Source organism: Apteryx rowi, unplaced genomic scaffold, assembly GCF_003343035.1.
Source record: "Apteryx rowi isolate R43461 unplaced genomic scaffold, aptRow1 scaffold_5, whole genome shotgun sequence".
Lineage (NCBI taxonomy): Eukaryota > Metazoa > Chordata > Aves > Apterygiformes > Apterygidae > Apteryx > Apteryx rowi.
The window spans coordinates 7,466,747-7,486,649 of record NW_020450760.1 but is presented as its reverse complement, the minus strand read 5'-3'; the positions used below and the strand labels follow the sequence as shown (position 1 = coordinate 7,486,649).

General features: G+C 40.2%; 1 protein-coding gene across 1 annotated transcript in view; it reads left to right on the top strand.

The window, feature by feature from the left end:
- Positions 1 to 732: 732 nt before the first annotated feature.
- The window catches only part of LOC112972648 (ras and Rab interactor 3-like), a 178,850-nt gene continuing 159,679 nt past the window's right edge, over positions 733 to 19,903 (top strand). The window contains exons 1-2 of the mRNA XM_026079456.1: positions 733 to 889; positions 3,256 to 3,366. Of these exons, the coding sequence (XP_025935241.1) occupies positions 733 to 889; positions 3,256 to 3,366 (268 nt within the window). The remainder of the gene's footprint in view (positions 890 to 3,255; positions 3,367 to 19,903) is intronic.

The window sequence follows — 19,903 nt, the reverse complement described above, 5'->3', positions numbered from 1 at the left end:
GAGCGCGGAATGGAGCGCGGATAATTCCCGCGCGGTTTGGGGGGAAGGATTAATTTGGTCGGTTAATCCCCCCAGGAGGGGTGGGGGAGGGGCGGGGACGTGCGCGTTGCCATGGGGGCTGGAGGAGCGCCCAGAAAGTTGGCTGAGAGGGGCGGGCCGCGCCGGGCCGCGCCGGGCGCCCGGGGGAGCCGCTGCCAGCCGGGCTGAGGGGCGGCTCGGCGTCTCGCTGCCAGCCCAGGGGGCAGTTATTGCCGCAGCGGCGGTTGGCGTCCTTGCCCGCCGCCGGCGGCTGGAGGGAGGGAGAAGGGGGGCTAAACTTTAACTTAGCCAGGGCGCATGGATGCCGCCGCCCTTCGGCGCTGACTCGCATCCCGCGGCCCCCTGTGGGGCGGCGAGAGGGGGCGGCCGCTGCCAGAAGAGAGCGGGGCGCTGCCGCGCCGCTTCCTCCGCCGCCGGCCATGGTGCGCGCGGGGCGCGGGGCTCAGCCCGGCCCGTGAGAGCGCCGCCTCGGCCCCCTCCTCCGGCCCGCCGCCGCTTTCCCCGCCCGCCTCCCACCTGCCTCGCTGCTGCCGACCTGAGGCGCCGGGCACCGGTTTCTCCGCCGCGCTGCAGCCCGCCTGACATGGAGCCGTCCGCGGGAAGCCGCCGGGAGTGAGCCCCGCTTTCAGACACGCCGACCGACCGACGGCCCCCGCCTGCTCGCCGCCCCCTCAGGGCCCGCGCTTGCTCCGCATGCGGCTGGACGAGGCGCCGCTCGGCCCCCCGAAGACCATGCTGCTAACGCTGAGGAAAGTTCGCAAGAGGCGGGAGATGCTGCTGCAGCAGCTGGGCTTCATCTGCGCCATCCTTTTCTTCGTGTGGTGCATGTCCAGCCTGCTTTCCAGACTGGGTGAGTAGCCGTGGCGGCAGGACCGGCGGCCCGGGGGTGCGCGGCGGACTGCCGCCCCGGGGGTGGAGAGCGAGGGTGCCGCGGTCAAGCGTTGTTCCCGTTTTGAGCTTCTCCGCGGAAATACCCCTGCAGGCAGGCGAGGCGGGGAAGCAGCGCGGGTTCCCCAGGCGAAACCCCCACGCCGGGCAGGTGCGTGTGTGTAGCCCGGCGCCGGGGCCGCCCGCCTCCGCGCGGGCGCGGCGCTGGCGTCCGGCAGCTTCCCGGCGCGGAGCCTGCTCTGGCGACGCCCCCCCGTGCCTCTCGGAGGGGCTTCAGGTCGGGAGGTGAATGGGAAACACGGGGCATTTGCATGCCTGGTAACGGTCCCGGAGTAGTTTCCCACTGCCACTGCAGCAGAGCCGAGGATGATCGCTTTTGGTCCCGCCTGCAACTCCGGGTTACCTTTCATTTTCATCCTGCGGTCGAAAACCTCCATCAGCCAGAACCGTTTATTTTCTTCATCTTCTCCCTCCAAAACGCCTTAAATCACAGCGTGGATGTGACAAAAAAATTGTATTTTAGGCAAGGAACAGTGTTCATCTCATGTTGTATACAGTTTGTTGCATCTTTTGTGCAAGCGCCTTGTTTGTAAACTGATGCATTTATAATCAGCTACATCAGTCCAGTTTGTTTGTTTACTGCCTGCTAGCACAGTTTGGGGTCTAAGTGTGCAATTTTAAGCCCTTTTCCTGCAAACTGCTTGTATTCCTCATGTGCATGAAGCCTGAGGTGGCGGACGCCGTATGGGTCTCTAGATAGCAGTGCCAACATTCCTCAAGAACAAAACCGAACTAAGCCCTGATCCTAACATGCCGTTTAGTGTAAGAACATCAGATTTCAGCAGCTTCTTAAATTAAAGCTAAGTTAAAAGGTGTGTTTAAAAGAAAATCTAGCGGAACTTACACTTTATATAGCTCTTGTGTTCAAATTATTACTTGTGATGTTTGAGATAAATCTAGGATGTCATCAAGCCATCCATGTAGGAGTTTAGTATCGTACACCACATTAGCATGTTGCTCACCTCAGAACTTTGAAACTATTTTTTACTTGTGGTTTTAGAATATATTATTATTTTCTTCATTCAGAACCATTTGTTATGCCTGTTTGATTTTTTTTTCTTGCACCAGCTAGTTACTTTCATAAATTTATTGGTTTGTGAAAACAACTAATTTGGGATGTGATTATGTTTACATGGTTTGAGCTTTTTTGCTGCAGATAAAGACTTTCCAGAACTTTTTGGGGTCTGCATGAGAAATGTCATGACTAATGAAAGTTATCTTTTTTAATCCCCTGGGTTATCAACTAAATCCCCCATAACCTAATTTTTGGTGGTATCTGTATCAGGTAGGTTTTTTTCAGCTTGCTAATTTATACTACATTGTATCCATAAACAGTGACCATCTGTTCTCTATGTTTCCTATAATTGTGGCAGCAGAACATTTAAGCAACAACACTAACCAAACTAACTTCCAAGCTAGATTTTTTTTTGCAAGAGTCACTGTAGCAAAGCACAAACATTGCATGATGACTGAATATAAATTTTGAGATCAGATGCTGAAGAAGTTTTATTATTAGATGTTCATTTGAAGCGGATAGAGTTGAGATGGAAGTGATTTAATTAAGGGGATCTTTTCTTTTTTTGAGTATTATAATTGCATATCCTACATTATCGCAAATGCTCCTTATGTACCATATTCAGTAAGTTCCACTGAGGCTGCTCCTGGAGTACTAGTTTAGGCAAAAGCTCCATTGGCTTATAAAGAAGTTTGTCTTTGTTGAGACTTGTGGGCTCTCACAATGCAGTTATTTTTAATTTTCCTCAACAAGTTATGCAAGGATTGATATAACCAAATATACTCAATACTGACAAGACGAGCCTCTAGTTTAAGATTAAATCAAAATATAACTGAAATTTTTTTACGTTTATTTTTATTTTTGAGAAATCAGTAATGTGAATGTCTAAATGAAAGTGTGATTGTTGCTCATGTCAGCATAGCTGGGGTAGTTTATCTAGAGTAGCAGTAAGACTTGAGATTCAGCGGTGCAYGTTTCAGCATGTGTTTGCTGCAGAATATTTGCCTGTCAGGGACTGCAGCCAGGTACTGTGGTAGCCAGAATGTGCTGATAGCTGTCATACTGCACCTTCACAGCTAGTTTCACCCTTTGTAGCTAGGTGCACCTAGTATGTTGGTGTCTGTCACAGTTAGACCTTCATTTTGCTGTGTTCATACCAGTAGTTTGTCAGTGCTCCTGGCTAGTAGGGGCATATAGTCCAGTTAAGATGATACATATTGAGAGTGAGCATAACCTCTTTCTATTTAATATAGGCCGAGAATCGGCTATTGCAGACAGGCACATTTTGTCAGAAGTATGGAGGAATAGAAGATTGATGGCATCACCTAATAGGACCCATGAAAGAAAGAACTGTACAGAGCCAGGTGAGATGGGAAAACTTCATGAAGTCTTGTAAGCTGTTGAAACGTTTTGCACTGTGCAGTCATGACCAAGTTGCAGTGATGTGTTAGGGTAAACATTAAAGTGTCAAAATTATGAAAAAGTAAGACTGTACCATGTAGAAAGAAGGTTTATGATGCTATGGAATGCAATGACTTTATCTACAAAAGGTAGAAGTTAATATCTAGACATAATTATGTTCTGGGGTCATTATGAGGCTTGAACTGACAGTTTGATTTCACAAGTTTCTTTTCTTTTGGTGATTGCTTCTGTGTATCTGATGCTATGTTTATTGCAGTAGTAATGAGAGGTGCACTCTTCTTGAAACGATGGGTAGCTAAAAATACAGTGTTTGAGATACCATTGAGCACAGTATTTTGTGTTCATTACCATTCCAGACTTAACTAGTTTTTGCTATGTTTTTTTGCTGAATACATAGTTTGCTATGTATTCAAAGTATGACTTTATATTTTGTGGAAGAGGATGGTGAGGTAAGTAATATAGAAACCCTGGAATTTATTTCACTTCAAGATTTCCATCCTGGCAAGAGGATAGTAATTGATTGAGAGCAAGGATAGATGATGCCTTTTAATATGAGCGTTAGTCCACAATGCTTTCATCTTCCCATCTGTCTTTCCAGTGTGTTTCCTTCCTCTCTGTCCTTGCCTCTTGGTGGTTTATGGTGTGTGGGAGATGAGACATTTTGCCAATGGCACCTGCCAAATTAATTTAAAGTTCAGATTTTTTTTTTTTTTACAGTATGACTCTTTGATCAACCAGGGGATGACAGCAAAGTCTGTACCTTCTTGCAAACAATGACAGCATGAATTCTGGGATGCTGCCAGCCCCAAGGCACTAGAGGAGTTTGAAACAGTGCTCCCTCCTCTCACAGTTATGTGTCGTAGCACTGAGATGCCTATTGCATAGATTCATACCCCTGTTGTGCTTGTGCATTTCTGAGGGTGGAACGGAAGAACCATGCTCAAAGTATGCAGGTCCAAAAGCTTAAATTTTATTGCCTTGATGCCCAGGACATCTATACTCCTAAACTGGACTTCTCTATACTTCTGTTAAGAAATTATTCTGAGTTACTTTGCTGTTGTTTGGACCTGTAACCCTACGATACTGTTGGTTTATCCATCAAAGTTGTCCACAGAGAAGAAATAAGAAACAAATGACCTTTTGGAAAGATGTAATTATTCTTGATGAGTAATCAGAAAATACTGTTCTTTCCCATTCCTTTTTTGTTTTCCTCCACATATTTGGATGCATCAATACGATCATGTATGAACGCATGCGTGCACACACACATACACGCATATGCAGAGCCAAGCCAACAGAGAGCACAAAATCATAGAATTTGGATCAGAAAGATACCTCTCAAAGTTTTTGATGGGAATTCCCATTCAGGATGAATGGGAACTTATTTACACTGATACGATAAAACTGCTAAAGGAGAACATTTTCAATACGCTTATGTATAAATTGTAATACCTTGAGCAATGCTGACTTCTCCAGATATTTAAAACAGATGAGTTGGCTTTCTTCCCTCCTCCAAAACTGTAAGATTAGTTTAAGAATCACTGGATTAAATAAATAAATACAGCTGCGTCATTTTGATTTGCTTTCTGAAATTTGAATCTTTGAGGTGCACTTTTCTCTGTAACCACAAGGGCTGAACTCATGGAAGCTGAGAGTCTCAAGTATGCTTCAGCATGCTGATGCTTTAAGAAAACTATCATGAGACTTGCATTAAATTCATGATTTCTAGCCACAGTGCCGGAATTAGCCTTTCTTTTTAAAAGAAGTTGCTTCAAGGTAGAACACAGGTTTACTAATCAAACTTGTCACAGTTTTGCAATGGTAGCCTTTTTAGTCACTTCCTGTTATTCTATAATTAAGTGCAGCTTATCTCTCTGGATCTTATATAGCTAAGGGGAGATACAAACACTGCATGAGTGGCTAGGTAAAAGATAGACAGCTGCAAATGCAGGGAACACTTGAAAATATCTGAAACTGATGTTTGTTGGACAGGAATGCATTTGTAAGATCCGATGATCATTATTGCTTAATAAAATCTAATTGTAGATTTTTTTGGTTCCTGTCTGATAGCTGGAGATTGAGATCTGTATTGTAATGTGAAGAAGGTATAGTGACCTAAACTGGATCAAAAAGGAGCAAGTAGCATACACATCATCTCCATGAGACATGTAGCTAGTGTAACCCCGTGACTACATCTGGGGAAAGTAGTGACAGGAAACACTGAGAGGCTTGATCAAGATCGCACAGGAAATTGGTGAGAAAGTGTGGATTTTCACTTGGAATGTGAGCTTTCACTTATGCACTTACCCCAGAAAATATCCTTCTGAGTTTAAACAAAATCTTGGATATGTATTGTCAAATGTTTTAAATGACTAGACCTTATTTCTGGTCATTTGTTTTTATATCTTAAGAGCAGATAGTTAGTATGTATATATGCTATATTAATATTTAAGTGCTCTATGTAGACTCCGTTATGGGATGTGCTTGTTCTTGTTCTATGTCATTTCTGTATCTCCTTTAAGCACTAAGGGCCCTACAAATGCATGTGTGTGTATATGGTACACAGCAGTTTCCTTATGTGGATGTTTCTGTAAGTGTGTTTAGGATACAAGAACTTCCTAACACCTTGGGGAATGCAAGTTCTTGCTGAGAGCCTGTTAATCCTTTCTGTCATTGCAGTGCAGTTGCAGTGCTTTCACTTTATTAGCTTCCCACACAAGTCTGCAGCTTTACTTCCCTTTTCCCAAAGGCTTTCAACAAAGTTAATTTATTTACCACCTTGTCCCCTTTTCTTACATGCAGATTTAAAAAAAAATCTCAATTGTCAGAAGTTGCATCTATAGAAGTTTATAGGACCATGAGAATCCTGCAGTCCATGACAGTAGTGACAAGAGCTCATCCATGGCAATATATCTTGGGGGGAAAAACCTCATAAGCCTCTAGAAATAACAGAGGAGCCTACATTTTCTGAGCTTGCCTCTTTTACAGAAGTAGATCATTTTGTACTGTGTTCTTCTGAAAACATTATTAACGCTTCTGGGGCCATTGTATCAGAATAGGAAAAAAACTTTGAAGTCTTGGCAATGCTGCGTATAAAAAGAACCCTGAGGCTGTGACAAAGGAAAGAAAAATATTAATAAAAAAAGGAAAAAAAAAAGTAGTTTATTTGTTAATACTGGAGAACCAGAGGGAAAGATTTGTCTAACACTGGAGGTTAGAGGGGCTGATATTCGTGAATGTCTTAAGGGTTGCTACTGTTTTTTCTGATAGTAACTACTTTGCAGTCATAAGGATTTCAAGATACCACCTATTCCATATAGGCAGCAAAGGACCTGTAGGTCAGCTGTGGGAAGGAGGTGGAGCGTTTGTGAGCACCAAGCCAACCTCACATCTAGTCTGGACTAAGACCAAATTCTCACCAAAGTTAGTGTGTCCTGTAGCAGTCTTCCAGTAAAGATGCTTCCTGGCTTGCAGTTGCCCCTTTGTTGGAAGTCCCTGTGCCATGAAAAGAAGCAAGTTGTTGTAGAGAGCCAGGTTGGAGACTTACAGATGGTGTATAGAAGACTCTGGACTTCAAAAATTTCATGAGAGCCTGAGATTTCTGAATTATGAATCTTCTGCTCATTTCATATTGAATAACTCCACTGCCCTCTCTGGATGGCTGCTGTACTTAGCCTTCCTTGAGGTAAACCAAATCTTTTCTTTACAGCTCTGAAAATTCTTCCCAGGTAAATATCTATAGGAGGAGGGGTTGATCTAACCCCAGTTTAAAGCAAAATGATTAGAAAGGGATAGTTGTCATTAACATCTTAACAGATCTTATTAGTTTGCAACCAATTTTTTTTGCCTTATCCAAACTCTCACTTCCATCTGCCGACAGCTCGCTAGCTTGCAGTGCCATCTGCCCAGCAAGACTGATTTATAGCTTCTGTGCTCTTATGGCTTGCCTCTTGTTTCAGAATGTTCCCATGATCACCATGTTCTCCAGCACTCTGAGTAACATTTCGAGAGCAATTAAAAGCAGGGGTGATTGGATGGTATGGTGTATCTACCAGGTAGGCAGTGTCTAACTGTGTGACTCCAGTGGGTCATGTTAGTCTATTAAAGCAATTGATCTGGAGTGTTTTCTGTTGTGAATATTTTCAAGTAATCCATGTATACAGTAGTGAGAACATTTAAATGATTTGCTGTGAATTAGAAATGTATCAGAATGTATTTTTGTTATAGTCTTCTGGCGCTGGTCAGTGGGCTGCCTTGAACTGGCAGAATTTTGTGGGGTTTTCTGTCCAGAGATTTGTCAACCATGGACAACTCGTGAGCAGCATTGATTGATTTTAACCAGTGGGGGATCTGGTTCAAGTATGCTCTTTCCATTGTTACCAGTGGGTACAGATGAATTGTGGTTTGGGGGAAAGGCAGGGGTCAGCATTTCTTTCTGAGCCATGCTGTCTTTTATTTTAGAATTAAAAGGCACATTGTGGCAATGCTTTATGCTCTTATGGTGAAGGAAAAAGAATCAGTCCTCTACAGTGAAATAAARTGCGTTTGCTAGCAGCATGTGTATAACTGAGTTCTGAGTCAGAATCAAAAGTCATTAAATCTGTGTATATTTTACACTGTTAGTTATTCAAACCTTGGGGACTCATGGGGAATGTGATGCATTGTAGAGAAACTGCAGAAGTCTTAAACATTTTTGCTAACGTACTACATAGAATACAAGAGCCCAGCACTTTTCCTACAGAAGTCAGTGATGGTGTTTTCACTGACTAGAGGAAACAGGAGTGGCTTTTCAAAGTAATTTTACAAAAAAAGATAGAAGAAGCTATTTCTTGTGCATTTGTAGTAAAGAACATTCTAGGAAGCATCAATTTCATCAACTTTATTTAACAAACATGGTGCTTAGTTAAATATACCATTGTCAATATGGCTTTATATATTCTGTTCTTCTTAATCCTCATAGGCACGTTAATATATAAGATCATAAACTTTGTGTATTAAATGCTGATCTAAACAGAATTGTTTTGTTGGTGGAATCTGCCATTTTGTGCTAATGTTTTTTCTATAAACAACGTGATAATGATCTTCCCTAGATCAAACTTCCATTCTGTAACTGGGATAAATGTGTTAGACCCCCATTTTTAGGGTGGTGGTATTAATAGTATCTTTGTAACCTTTTTTTTGATGGTAGGTCTAAACTGGTAAACTCAACATGACCTACAGTTTCTTCTACTATTCATCTGTGCAGTACCTAGCACAGCAAGACTGTGATCTTACTGAGGTGATAGAAACAAAAGCTGTGTTTTCTCTGCCCTTATGCACAGAAAACGTGCAATTGTAATATSATAGATTTATTGATAGTGCATGTGTTTTGATTTGAAATGTTTCTTTATTTGCATGCCTTATGCCCTCAAAGCCCAGAAAATTTGTCAAACTTGAATATTCTATCCTTGCAGTCTAAAAGAAAATGAAAATGAGGAAAGTTTTTTTTAAAAAGAATTTTAGTTTCTCATATGCATATGGTATTCATGTAACATATAGATGCTGTGTCCAGCAAATACGTATGTGTGTGTGTGTATATATAGACATATATATATTTAGACATACATGCACATATACCCATATTCATATAGCAGAAAGATTTACTAACCAGCTAGCCTATAACCTATCTCTGACACTTGTCACCTGATTTTTTTTTTTTTTTTTTAATATCTCTGGACTTACTCTTGTCCCTCTAGATGTTGTGTGGTAAATTTTATTGATTGTCATCTCACTTAGATGATTTCTGTTTCCCTGGGGGAGACAGATGTGTGATCATTTAAAAGCACATTAAATGGACTAGTAGAGGGCAGATGACAAGCCTTTAATGACAAGTTATTGTTGTTTGGCCTCCCAAAGTCTCCTAATCAGAATTCACATCTATATTTAGGTTGAAATTCTGACATTCTTTGCCAGGCTTATTGATGTGTGTATTATAAGGGTTGGTGTGAGTAGAAGTCATATGGGAAAAGTGTTTTGTTCATATTTTAGCATTTTGTGAACCAGTTTAGAAAATATGCTTTGTTTGAAGTTAAAATTTCAAAAATAACCGGTCTTCTGCCTGAGCTGTTCATTTTCTAGCAGTGTATTAATACTGGCATCCAAAGCGGTAGAAAGAAATGAGACAAACATCTCTCCATGCTTTGGCTCAACCTGCTGGCAGAGTCCCCTGGAGAGCTGAGAACATGAAATGAACTCCAGGGTAATTTATCCCTTTCCCCAAGTCTAGGTGCCAAATTTGCAAGAAGTAGTTTAACACATGGTAAATAAGTATCTGACTAAAATGCCATTTAGAGATGTAGTAAATGGGGCAAATGAAACAAAAAAATGTCGTTTGATCTATTCTTAAACCTAATAAAAATGTTACATAATGAAATCTTTTTTATATGACTCAGATTCACACACAGTTGGTTTTGATCCAGTTGAAGCACACTGTGGATAAGAATTTTTACAAGGCAAGTCTTTGCTCTGAAACCAAGAAGTGAACTTGAAACAAAAACACAATCTCTGAAATGTAGCAGCTTCAGAACCAAATCTAACATCTGTGGTCACAGGCCCTCACTTTCTCTGATTGGGACAAAAAGCCCATGTTTGAATGCTCTGGAATGCTAGACTAAGATCTAAAGTTTCCCATATTAGTCAGGCTCTGTGTTTAGATATTTGTTTTCCTGTATTTCAGACCACAATACCTAAGCTTTTTCCAAATGTTAATGTAGTAACACTTCCAACATTTCCCCCTGTGACTGAGGGCAACTCAGGCAGACAGCAGCATGTAAGTTACTGGCCAATGTCAAAGAGGGAAGCTGTAGTGGAACAAAGAATCAAGCCTAGACATCTCACTCCCAATCTAGGCTCCTACAAAGATGATGCTTGAACGGGAGTTTGGACTAAGATGACTTTCTAAGGTCCCTTCCGACCTGAATTTTCCTATTATCCTGTGATTTGGTATGGAAACCAAATGAATTACATTTCACTTGCAACATATTTGAATTCCTGAACTAAGTATTTCAAAATCAAAGTTAATGAGAACTGGATATCCAGATCTACATGGTCTTGGTGAATATCTTGCCCTTAATGTGGGATTGTGTGTGTGTATTTAGATCTGTTCTTATTCACTAGTATGGCCATGTTCCATTTTCCACACACAGAAAATCTTGCTGTTGGTATAAAAGCCATATTTAAATTTATCCATCCTTATTCATGACCGTTTTATTTTCACACCTTGCTTTTGTACTTTTCATTTTATTGTCTGTGACACCCAGCCATGTACTGCAGTTGAGACAGAAATGCTGCCATCTTGCTTCATATCGTGCACGATTGTTATCATACCTCACTCTACTATTGTAGGAAATTGGGGTTGGGAAGGCATTGTAAATCAATCTTGGTGAGCATTAATCCGTTCTCTTGGGGTCTGCCTAGGACAGAGTCTTTAGGAGGTACTGGGTTGTTTGATAGACATTAGCCACTGCATTCATTATTTCGTAGTATAATGATTTAAATAAGTGACTGAGTAGAAGGAAAGGACAGAATTTTGCATTGAAAACTTGAAGTGGGCACTAGCAACTCTTAGATGGCTGTGGTTTGTAGCTGACTTCAGCCTATCCAACATGTCCCATTGTAAGAACCTGTTTGAGTTCTTTGTAATTTTGACAAACTTTAAACATTTGAATTGGGAATAATGAGTATCTGCTTCAGATTACTGGTTTAATAGAAAATTGCAAAGAAAAGGCTGAGTGCTTTTGTGTGTTGAACATGATAAATTTTAGACAGGCTATTTTTATGAAGACCCGAATAATCCAGTCACTTTCCACAGTGCGGCTAGAGAAAAAAAGTTATTTTGCTTTGTTTATCAAAAAAACCTCGAAACTGGTGCATTTTGGAAACTTGGTAGGAGAGATCCACTTATGTCTGTGACACCTGCATAATTTTAGATAACAACTGTCAAAAATAGCAGCTTGGAAATTCTTTTGAGACCTGCAAGACTGTAGCTAGTATTTCTGAAGATTCTACCTTTTCTGGATCTATATTTGTTCCTGAGGGTTGCAGAACAGTGTGGAGAGCAGAGATGCCCTCTCTGTGCTCTCAGTTTCTCATCAGACCTGCCTGGACCATACAGTGTGGAAGATTCAGGTGAAGCTGGACAAGCAGAGAAGTAGATTGTGAGAAGCAGCTGGAGGTGGGAAATGGTCATCAGAAGTTGCAAGAGGGATAAGAGGAACTTGGGATTTGGAGTTGGGTGGTAGGAGACTAAGATTATTCAGTCAKGGAGACTGGAATTGGAGGATAGGTAAAAAGGGATGCAAGACATGGGTGGATGGAGAGTTAGTCCAGATAATGAACCATGGAAGAATCCAGGGAGAAACTGGGAAAGGAGGCTGGGGCCCTGGGAACTAGTAAGTTGAGGAAATAGTAAAAAGGGCAAAGAAATCAAGATGCATTGAGAAATTTGATTTTGATTGGGTCAGGAGTCTAGAACAAAAAGCAAGTGGGGTTTCTGAAAAGTGCTTAAGTTACAGAAAGGCTTGTTTTCAGCCTTATGTTTGGTATGTAAAGAGCATTTTGACGGACTGTACTAATGAGTCCATGTAGATATAAAGCAATTTAGAAAGCTTCACCAAAAATAGGCCTTCCTGAGTCTCAGTGTTTGTTTTAAAAGTCAAAATTACTGATTTAAAAATACTCTTAGCCACTGTGTGCTGTTTCATTGCAGTAAGTCACTTTGTTCTACTAATATTCCTGATAAAACCCCTTATTACTGAATTATTTATTTAGAAGTTACATGATTTGCTTATACATTTCTTTTACTGTRTTTATTAATGCCAAAGATTTTTTACAGAATAGATGTGGTTATCCACCTAGCTGGCTGAAAATACTCCATGAAGGCACTGACAATTAAACTGGCATCACTGCTATTCTACAGGAAGGCAAAACCTTCAAGCAATAAAGAGTGATGGTTTCCTTTATTCTTTAAAGTTGGCAGACATTGAAGGCATTATAGTAGAAAACATAATAGCCTTAGAAACTGTGACTCAAATTCATTCCTACTGGGACTCTACTGAGGATTCGGAATACAGCAGAGCAGATACTTCAGGTAGAACACAGGCTATGTGTATACGTCCTTGTTCAGTTTTTTCCCTTTTTACGACATTAAACTAACAGTATAATGTTAATGACAGGTGCTGTATTAACAATCTTAACAGGGTGGTGTTCTCTACCCACAGAGGGGAACAGTAGCAAATGTGCCTCCATCCTTTCTGAGAGCAAGAAGATAATTTAGACTCTGCCTGTTCAGTTTCCACGCGTATTTGCTTGTTGGTCTATCTTCAGAGATTGCTGACATCAGATGACTTTTCTTTTTTCTTGCATATGATGCAGTCACTTGTTCAGTAGGCTCAGGGTAATATGATTGGATTTACTGCACAGAAGTATTAAAGCACATGAATAGCAAGATGTAAATACTCACAGATGGTGAGAAATGTCTAAACTTTAGGACTGCTAAGTTAAAATTGAAGAAATTATGTTTAGAAGCTCAAAGAAACTGAACTGGGAAAAAAAACTTTTTTTTTTCCATTTATTGTGAATCAGCATGTGCTTTGAATTTTAAATTCCTTGCCCAAAATACAGACTCTCAGAGGCATTTGTTCTTCAAAGCTTCTGAGAGCAAATCCTCACTGATGTATGCTGCCCTAACTCTGCTATGTCATTATGGCTATGACAGTTATAGCAGCTAAGGTTCTGCCCTGCAGATTTGTTGCTGGATAGTGAGACCTTTCAGGTTTAGTTCTCTAAACATAATTATTCTGTGGTGAGAATCTTCTCTCTTTAAATACATTTTCATGCTTTTGCAAAGGTAGCATTCTTTGCCTAATTATGTCGCACCTCTTTACCACCCTCCACAGGATCTTTGGCTTCTGTGGCCTCAAACTGTATTTTTTTTTCCTCTTACCTTTTTAGGCTTTTCAGAAGACTTCCCCTTCCCTGCTTCTCCTGGCTTATATCTGCTGCTTTTGCCTGTGCTGACACTTTGAGATGAGTTTCCAGTGTCCATTTGCTTTTCCTTACTATCTTGATGCTGCCCCTCACAGATTAGTATGTGAAAGAAAATATCTGGAAAATCATAATTCTTCCCTCTTTCAAATCTTTCCTCATGAGCCATTAGTATCATGGCATCTCAGGAGATCAGCCAGCGAGGATTGGTTAGACTGGGAAGAAGTTAGAGTTAGTGTTAATTATTCATATTTCAGTCACCTGCCTGTTAGGGCGGAGGGAGGCGAGGATGGTCCTTATGTAGCTATAGTGTTGTCTGTCCTTGTTGTGAGATGCAGTTTCTGTTCCAGAGAGCTCATAATAGAAATAAACAATGCAAAGGGGAAGAAAAAGACTTAAAAAGGCAAAGTGATTTGCCTAAAGTCTGTAGAGAGGGTCAGCAGCAAAGCTGTTTTTTTTTTTTTCTTTTAATCATAAATTGTACTTCCAGTAAGTTCACTGAATGGTGAGGTTTTGCGGCTACCAGGGCTGTCTCTCTGCTCTCCTTCCTGATCAGCTCATAGTCACTCCACTCCTCTGTTGTGCTTTGTTTCATGAGAAATGTAACTTTTCATAACAGAAATTTTTTTCTATATGTTTTTATGAAGTCTAACAGAAGGGGGCACAAAGACTAGTTATCAGTAGAAATGGATGAGGATATGCCCAGTACTGCTTCAATATGCTGAATGTTTTTGATTTACAGTGATATCTAGAGGTTGTCAGTGAAGTATCCAACTTGCCTCCCCTGCTTATTGTACTAGATAGCTGAATTCTACACAACAGAGTGATTATCATTTCCCCTTCTTATCTACTTAGAGCAAGAGGGACCCATGTTAGGTCAGGAGGAACCCTGGAGCCTGTAGATCTTTTCAGTTGCTCCCACAGGAGGTGAGGAGAAGCGTGGCTGCCCCATCCATGGGAAAGAACTACAGCTGCTGCCCACAGCAAATGGAGATGCCAGCAAGTGGTTTTCAAGCTGGAGGCATGAACCTGGATCCTGAGAGAGACAAGTAGTGACTAGGGACATTGCATGTCTCAGCTGCATCGATGGTTCCTCTACTGGGACAATGTTTGCTGGTGGATGGAAAATAGGTTGGAGCCCGCTGTGTGAGAAGGACTGTATAAAAGATCAATACCCCTTTGCCATACCAAGAATAAAATGAAGCTCTCTGTTGCTTTCAGGCTAAAAGAGCAGCAGTATTTTCTCATGTGGGAGCAAATCTGTGCTTGTGCCTAATTCAAACGTTGTTGAATTTTATTTTCATTGATCTTTAGAGGGCCTTTGAGTAGGCCTTAACTGAGTTTCTTGAGTGCAGAACAAGAACAAATATTCCAGCCTTGAAGTTAGTCAATTATGTTTTTTAATTCTTTGAGTTTAGTATTGTTCTTTGGTCAACCAGGGTTGATCAGTGTAACAGCACYTGATGGGGGAATTCTTACTTGGAAAGACTATCTGGGATCATCTCCAGAACTGCTTTAATCTGTGGATATTCAGGGCAACTAAGTTTAGTAAGTACTACTTAGGTAATTAAAGGTTGGAGCTGGGCTGCTTTCTCTGCAAGACAAAACAGACTAGTAAATGGAAATTAATCAGTTTGACTGAATGTTACCTGCTGTATAACACAGTCTGTTCCCAAGCTACGCAACATTTGACTTTGTGTTACAGAATTTGGACAGTAGAAATAATATTACTCTTTGTGTAGTGTTGAAGGTAGTACAACTAGCACAGATTACTCAGGTTGAAAGGAATATTTATAACTGCTTACAAAACAATCAAGGCACAGATTTTGTACCTTTAGACTCAGGTTTGCTTTGGGAAAAATGCAAAACAAAATAATCAAGCCTCTACTATATACCTACTTGTGAAATTTTATTTACTTAGTATCTGTTTTATCAGTTCATACCCACATATGTATATACAAGACTAATGCGTATGTGTAGGAGATACGTTAAATTGAGAAAAGGACTGTTGCTACAAGCTTTTCATGGTTATAAGAAGTACTGTGTTTCTAAAAGCTCAGTTGCTTTTGAAACTGGTGAGATTTTGTGGACACCATTAATTATTTTCAGGATCTTCTGGTTTTGTTAGACATTTTCAAATTTTTATGTTTTTTCCATCCCCCACCTCCCCCCATACCGGCCCCTGCAGGGTTGAATGCTATACAAATGCCACTAGTGGTCCTGTTCTTCTGGGATGAGATTGGCAGATGGAATGGGAATAGTGATGCATGTACCATTTCTTTCTTAACGAAAAAAATGATTGTCTTCACAGCTAAAATTCTTCCCTTTCATCCAAACAGTGACTCATTACAAATATTCTGGTCCTACTGCATTGCTGACTCTGGACCGTACTATTAGAGTTGAGCACTGCTGTGCAGCTCTGAGAGGAGAGACTGCACCTAGATCAGACCTCTGCCAGATATTTTGTGACAAAGTGGCACAGCTGTGATCGGTAGGGCATTTCTGTCCTTCTCCAAAGGGTTTTCAGGTGTGGGGGTCAGCTAAGTACATCTGATAACTTCTGGAAGAGACAAGGACCTTTGGTATCCGAAGTGTAGAGTGGAAAATAGCTATATTGGAAAACACTGACTGCGTGCCTGTCTGTGTTAAGGCATTTAGCCTCTCTTGTGCTCAGGCAGCAGTAGGGGATGATATCCCAYGAATCTGGAGGGCCTACAGACTTGCTCCCAAACTGATATCTTGCTCATGTTATTATAAAAAGTAGATTCTGATCTGTTTTGTATAGAAAAGTAAGTTCTATCTCTGTACTAGGTGAACAGAGTTTTGCAGAGGGGGAGTTAGAATAAAATCATACTTCTGTTTTTGCTATCAGTAAGTTACAGATATGTTTCTTTTTGGTTTAGTGACTATTTTTGTTGATTGCAGTAGCTGAAGTCTTAAAGCTTGTGTTTGATAGTTCTGTTCCTTGACGTAAAACATATAGCACTGAGTAATAGCCTTGTGCATAGGTCTTTACTGTAAGAGACCCAGGTCCAGTGTTTCAGCTTGGCGGGGGGACCAGGAATGCCTCAATTCTAGCTATGGCTGCAGCAGTGGCTGCCCTCTGAGACTTTGCCTATGTTCCTCCGCTCCACAAAAAAGGTTTTTTGTTTTGTTTGTTTGTTTGCTTCCTAGGAAAACAGAGTAAATTAAGTACCAGTTGGTAATCTAGATCCCTTTGACTCCTTTACAAATATTATGTTAGACTGAGCTCTGAACATGTAAAACATCTTTGTAACGCTAAGCCTTGTTGTTCCCTGCAGAGAATTAAGATGATCCTGACTTCCCTAATAGTAAATTTAGACCTAATTATATGCCACAATATAGATTCTGATTTAGAGTGAATATAAATATGGTGTAGCTTGTTAAAAATCAGTAAGGTGTCTGCTGCTTTCCCTTTTTCAGTTCATTGCTCTGATTTTTTGTTTGTCTTCTCTTTCTCCTCCCTGCCCCAAGCTCTGCAAAAATACCTTTCTTTCTGTTCTGCTTTTACAGATTGTCTTTAATATGGGGTGAAAAAGGATTGCTTGTATTTAAATAGTATATCAAATTAGTCATTTACAGGAGTAGAAATTCAAAGTTTTATACTCATTATGTTCCAAAAGAATGCATGTATATTCTGCAAGTAAATATGTTTATGTGTTATGGAAACTACAGTAATGACTAAAATACAATTTTTCTTTTATTTTTATTAATGGTATAGTAAACCCTTCACTGCCTTCTATTTTAGTTGTATGGTGACTTTGTATATTTAATCTGGAGAGGCAATTTGTATCGTATTATTTAACAGCCATGGATAAAAGCCTCTTGCAATTATGAGATTAGCCAGAGTTCCTTGGTGTTTTGATTCTGCTTAAAGTCTGGTGTGTGAATACATGTGTGCTCTGAGTGGACCCATATTTAACTTGGTTTGGGGGGGGGAGTGCTCCCCCCCTCCCCTGCCCCATAAGAAGACTTATTTTAGCCAAAAGATTTTCATATAATTTAAAAGGTTTAAATTCCATCGGTATTGCTTCAGATCCTGATATGAGTGCCAGACAGCTTTATCACTGCTGAATAACAAAAATGAAGAAATGAAATTTGGCCTAACTGGCTGTTGAGCTGTATGGTCTATGTTTTATGAGGAAAGTAATCCAGATCATTTGTACTACTTTGAAAGGAACTCAAGAAAGGAGCATGCCTCTTCTCTGTTTTRTGAAAATATTCACTCACCACTATACAAAGATGGGGATGTGTAATTAAAATTGTGAGAAAAATCATATTGTTGTGAGATACTAAATGAAGATAAAAATCTTTAAAGTCCATTTTTTCAAGGCTTGCCAAAGGTTAATGCCATCCATGAAATAGTTCTGGCTTTGAAAAGAATGATGCATTGTTTTATTTAATTGTTCCAAACTAAAACATGAAACTTTGATTTTAAATGATTTTCCGTTGGGAAAATATATATTACTTCAGATGTTTGAAAACCAGACCAGGCTGGCTCTTGTAAATCAGCACAGCTAGTATTTCTTGATGTTGTGTAACAGCTAGTGATGTGACACTGGAGTTTAAACTTCAGAAAAAGCTGATTAGTGTAAACCTCCCTTGTTGTGTTAAGTACAGGCTGGAGTGACATCTCTGCTAAAGTGAAATGACCCACAGAAAACATGATTGCACTTCTGTACTACAGAAATAGTCCTGTAACTCAAAGTTAATCTTTTAAATATATGTGTGGATTTGGATATATTTATTTATTTTTGGTTGAGGTTTGAATTAATTTTTCATTTGATTGGCATCTCTTTTTGTCTACATTCTGGAAACTGAGGATGTGAAATGCAGTTCTTCAGTTGGGATACTAGCACACAAATAAACAGCAGTCCTTGGAGGGGACTATTTTTGCCCCAGGAGGAAATTATTTAGAACTGGAAGTTTGATATGATATTCCAACTATGGTGAATTCGCTTCAGTTCAAAGGACAGATTTTAAATATACTCATGGTGGATCTAATTCATGAGTTCACTTGGCTCACTTGAGCAAGATTCTGATTCAGGACATCATTTAAGCATGAACTCTAAGCATGTAATTAAGTTAAAGTCAAGAAAGTTGTTGATCCTTTCCTGAACTGGGACATTTCCACTGCCTTGGGCATCCTTCAATAAGGATTATTTATGTTTTGGCCTGTGTTCAGGCAAAATGGGACTTAATATAGGGAGCAATGCCTGTATATGCGTGTGTTTGTGTTTCCTCCGTGTCCCCAAATAATATTTTACATTGTGTGGCCGTTGGCCCTTTCTAACCCATTGCTGGCATCAGTGGGACTTAACCAAATATATCAAATGCATCATTGGACACTACGATCTTGCTGCCTGTGTTTAACAACTGATCCATGGAAAAAATATGCTTGAGAATACATCTAAGTTCATTGCAAAGGTTTTTAGCTAACTTGCTAACTCTTCACTCTAGTCAAACCTGATGGAGCATGGTGCAATTCAAATCCCACTTCCTACAGATAAACATGAGGCTCATAGTGGTAAAAGTGGCAAGATCTGCACTGAGTGACTCCAGAGTCCATATCCCTCTGACTACCCTGCTGAAGCTGAAAATATGGTCACAGGACAGTACTGAATGAAAATAAATAAATAAATAAATGCAAGTTGTCAGTGAGTTGAAACTGGGAAGGCTAAAATTATTAGGAATATTTAGAAATTTGAGGGAAATATGTGTATTTACTGCCTGTATAGCTGTTTCATCAGCAATATATGTTAGCTGCTTTAGCTGGAATCTTTGTGTCCTGACATTCAGTCAGATCCTCAACAGGTAAAACCTGCATACAGATACTCTGATTTACATCAGAGAGTATATACTCTTAAGAAGCACTGTTACTTAAAATGGGAAATAGAGATTTTATATCTTTTTCTGTCTCCAGTATTTACATGCTCTGCAAGGCTAGTGTGTGAGCTGACCAGCTAATGACCTTTAAAAACATAGCCTTTGTAGAGATGAGGAGGGATTTGTTAGTTGACAGATTTGTAGTAGCAAGCCCCAGGTTATTTAGGGAAGTCTGGAATTCGGTGTTCTTAGATTTAAAGAATATTGTGTGGTTCAGATGAAAGGCAAAGTATTAAAATCTTAATTCCACTGAGAGAAATATCCTTCATTTTGGCACTCTCAGAGACATTATTTTTTTTATTCATGTTACCAGTGTATCTCATAAAAGAGAAAAAATATAAAGTTTCCTCTTAATTTTGGAATAATTTATTGTGTAACCACTTTTCTTTCACAGCGGGACTACAAAGCAGCTGGGAAGCTTGTTCTTTATTTTGAACAGTGAATCTCCCTGTTTTGATCTTAAATCATTCAAAATCACACAGTTTGCAGTCAGGTGTGCATATTTCCTCCACTAATTATATAGTAAAAACATTGACATACTAAATTTTA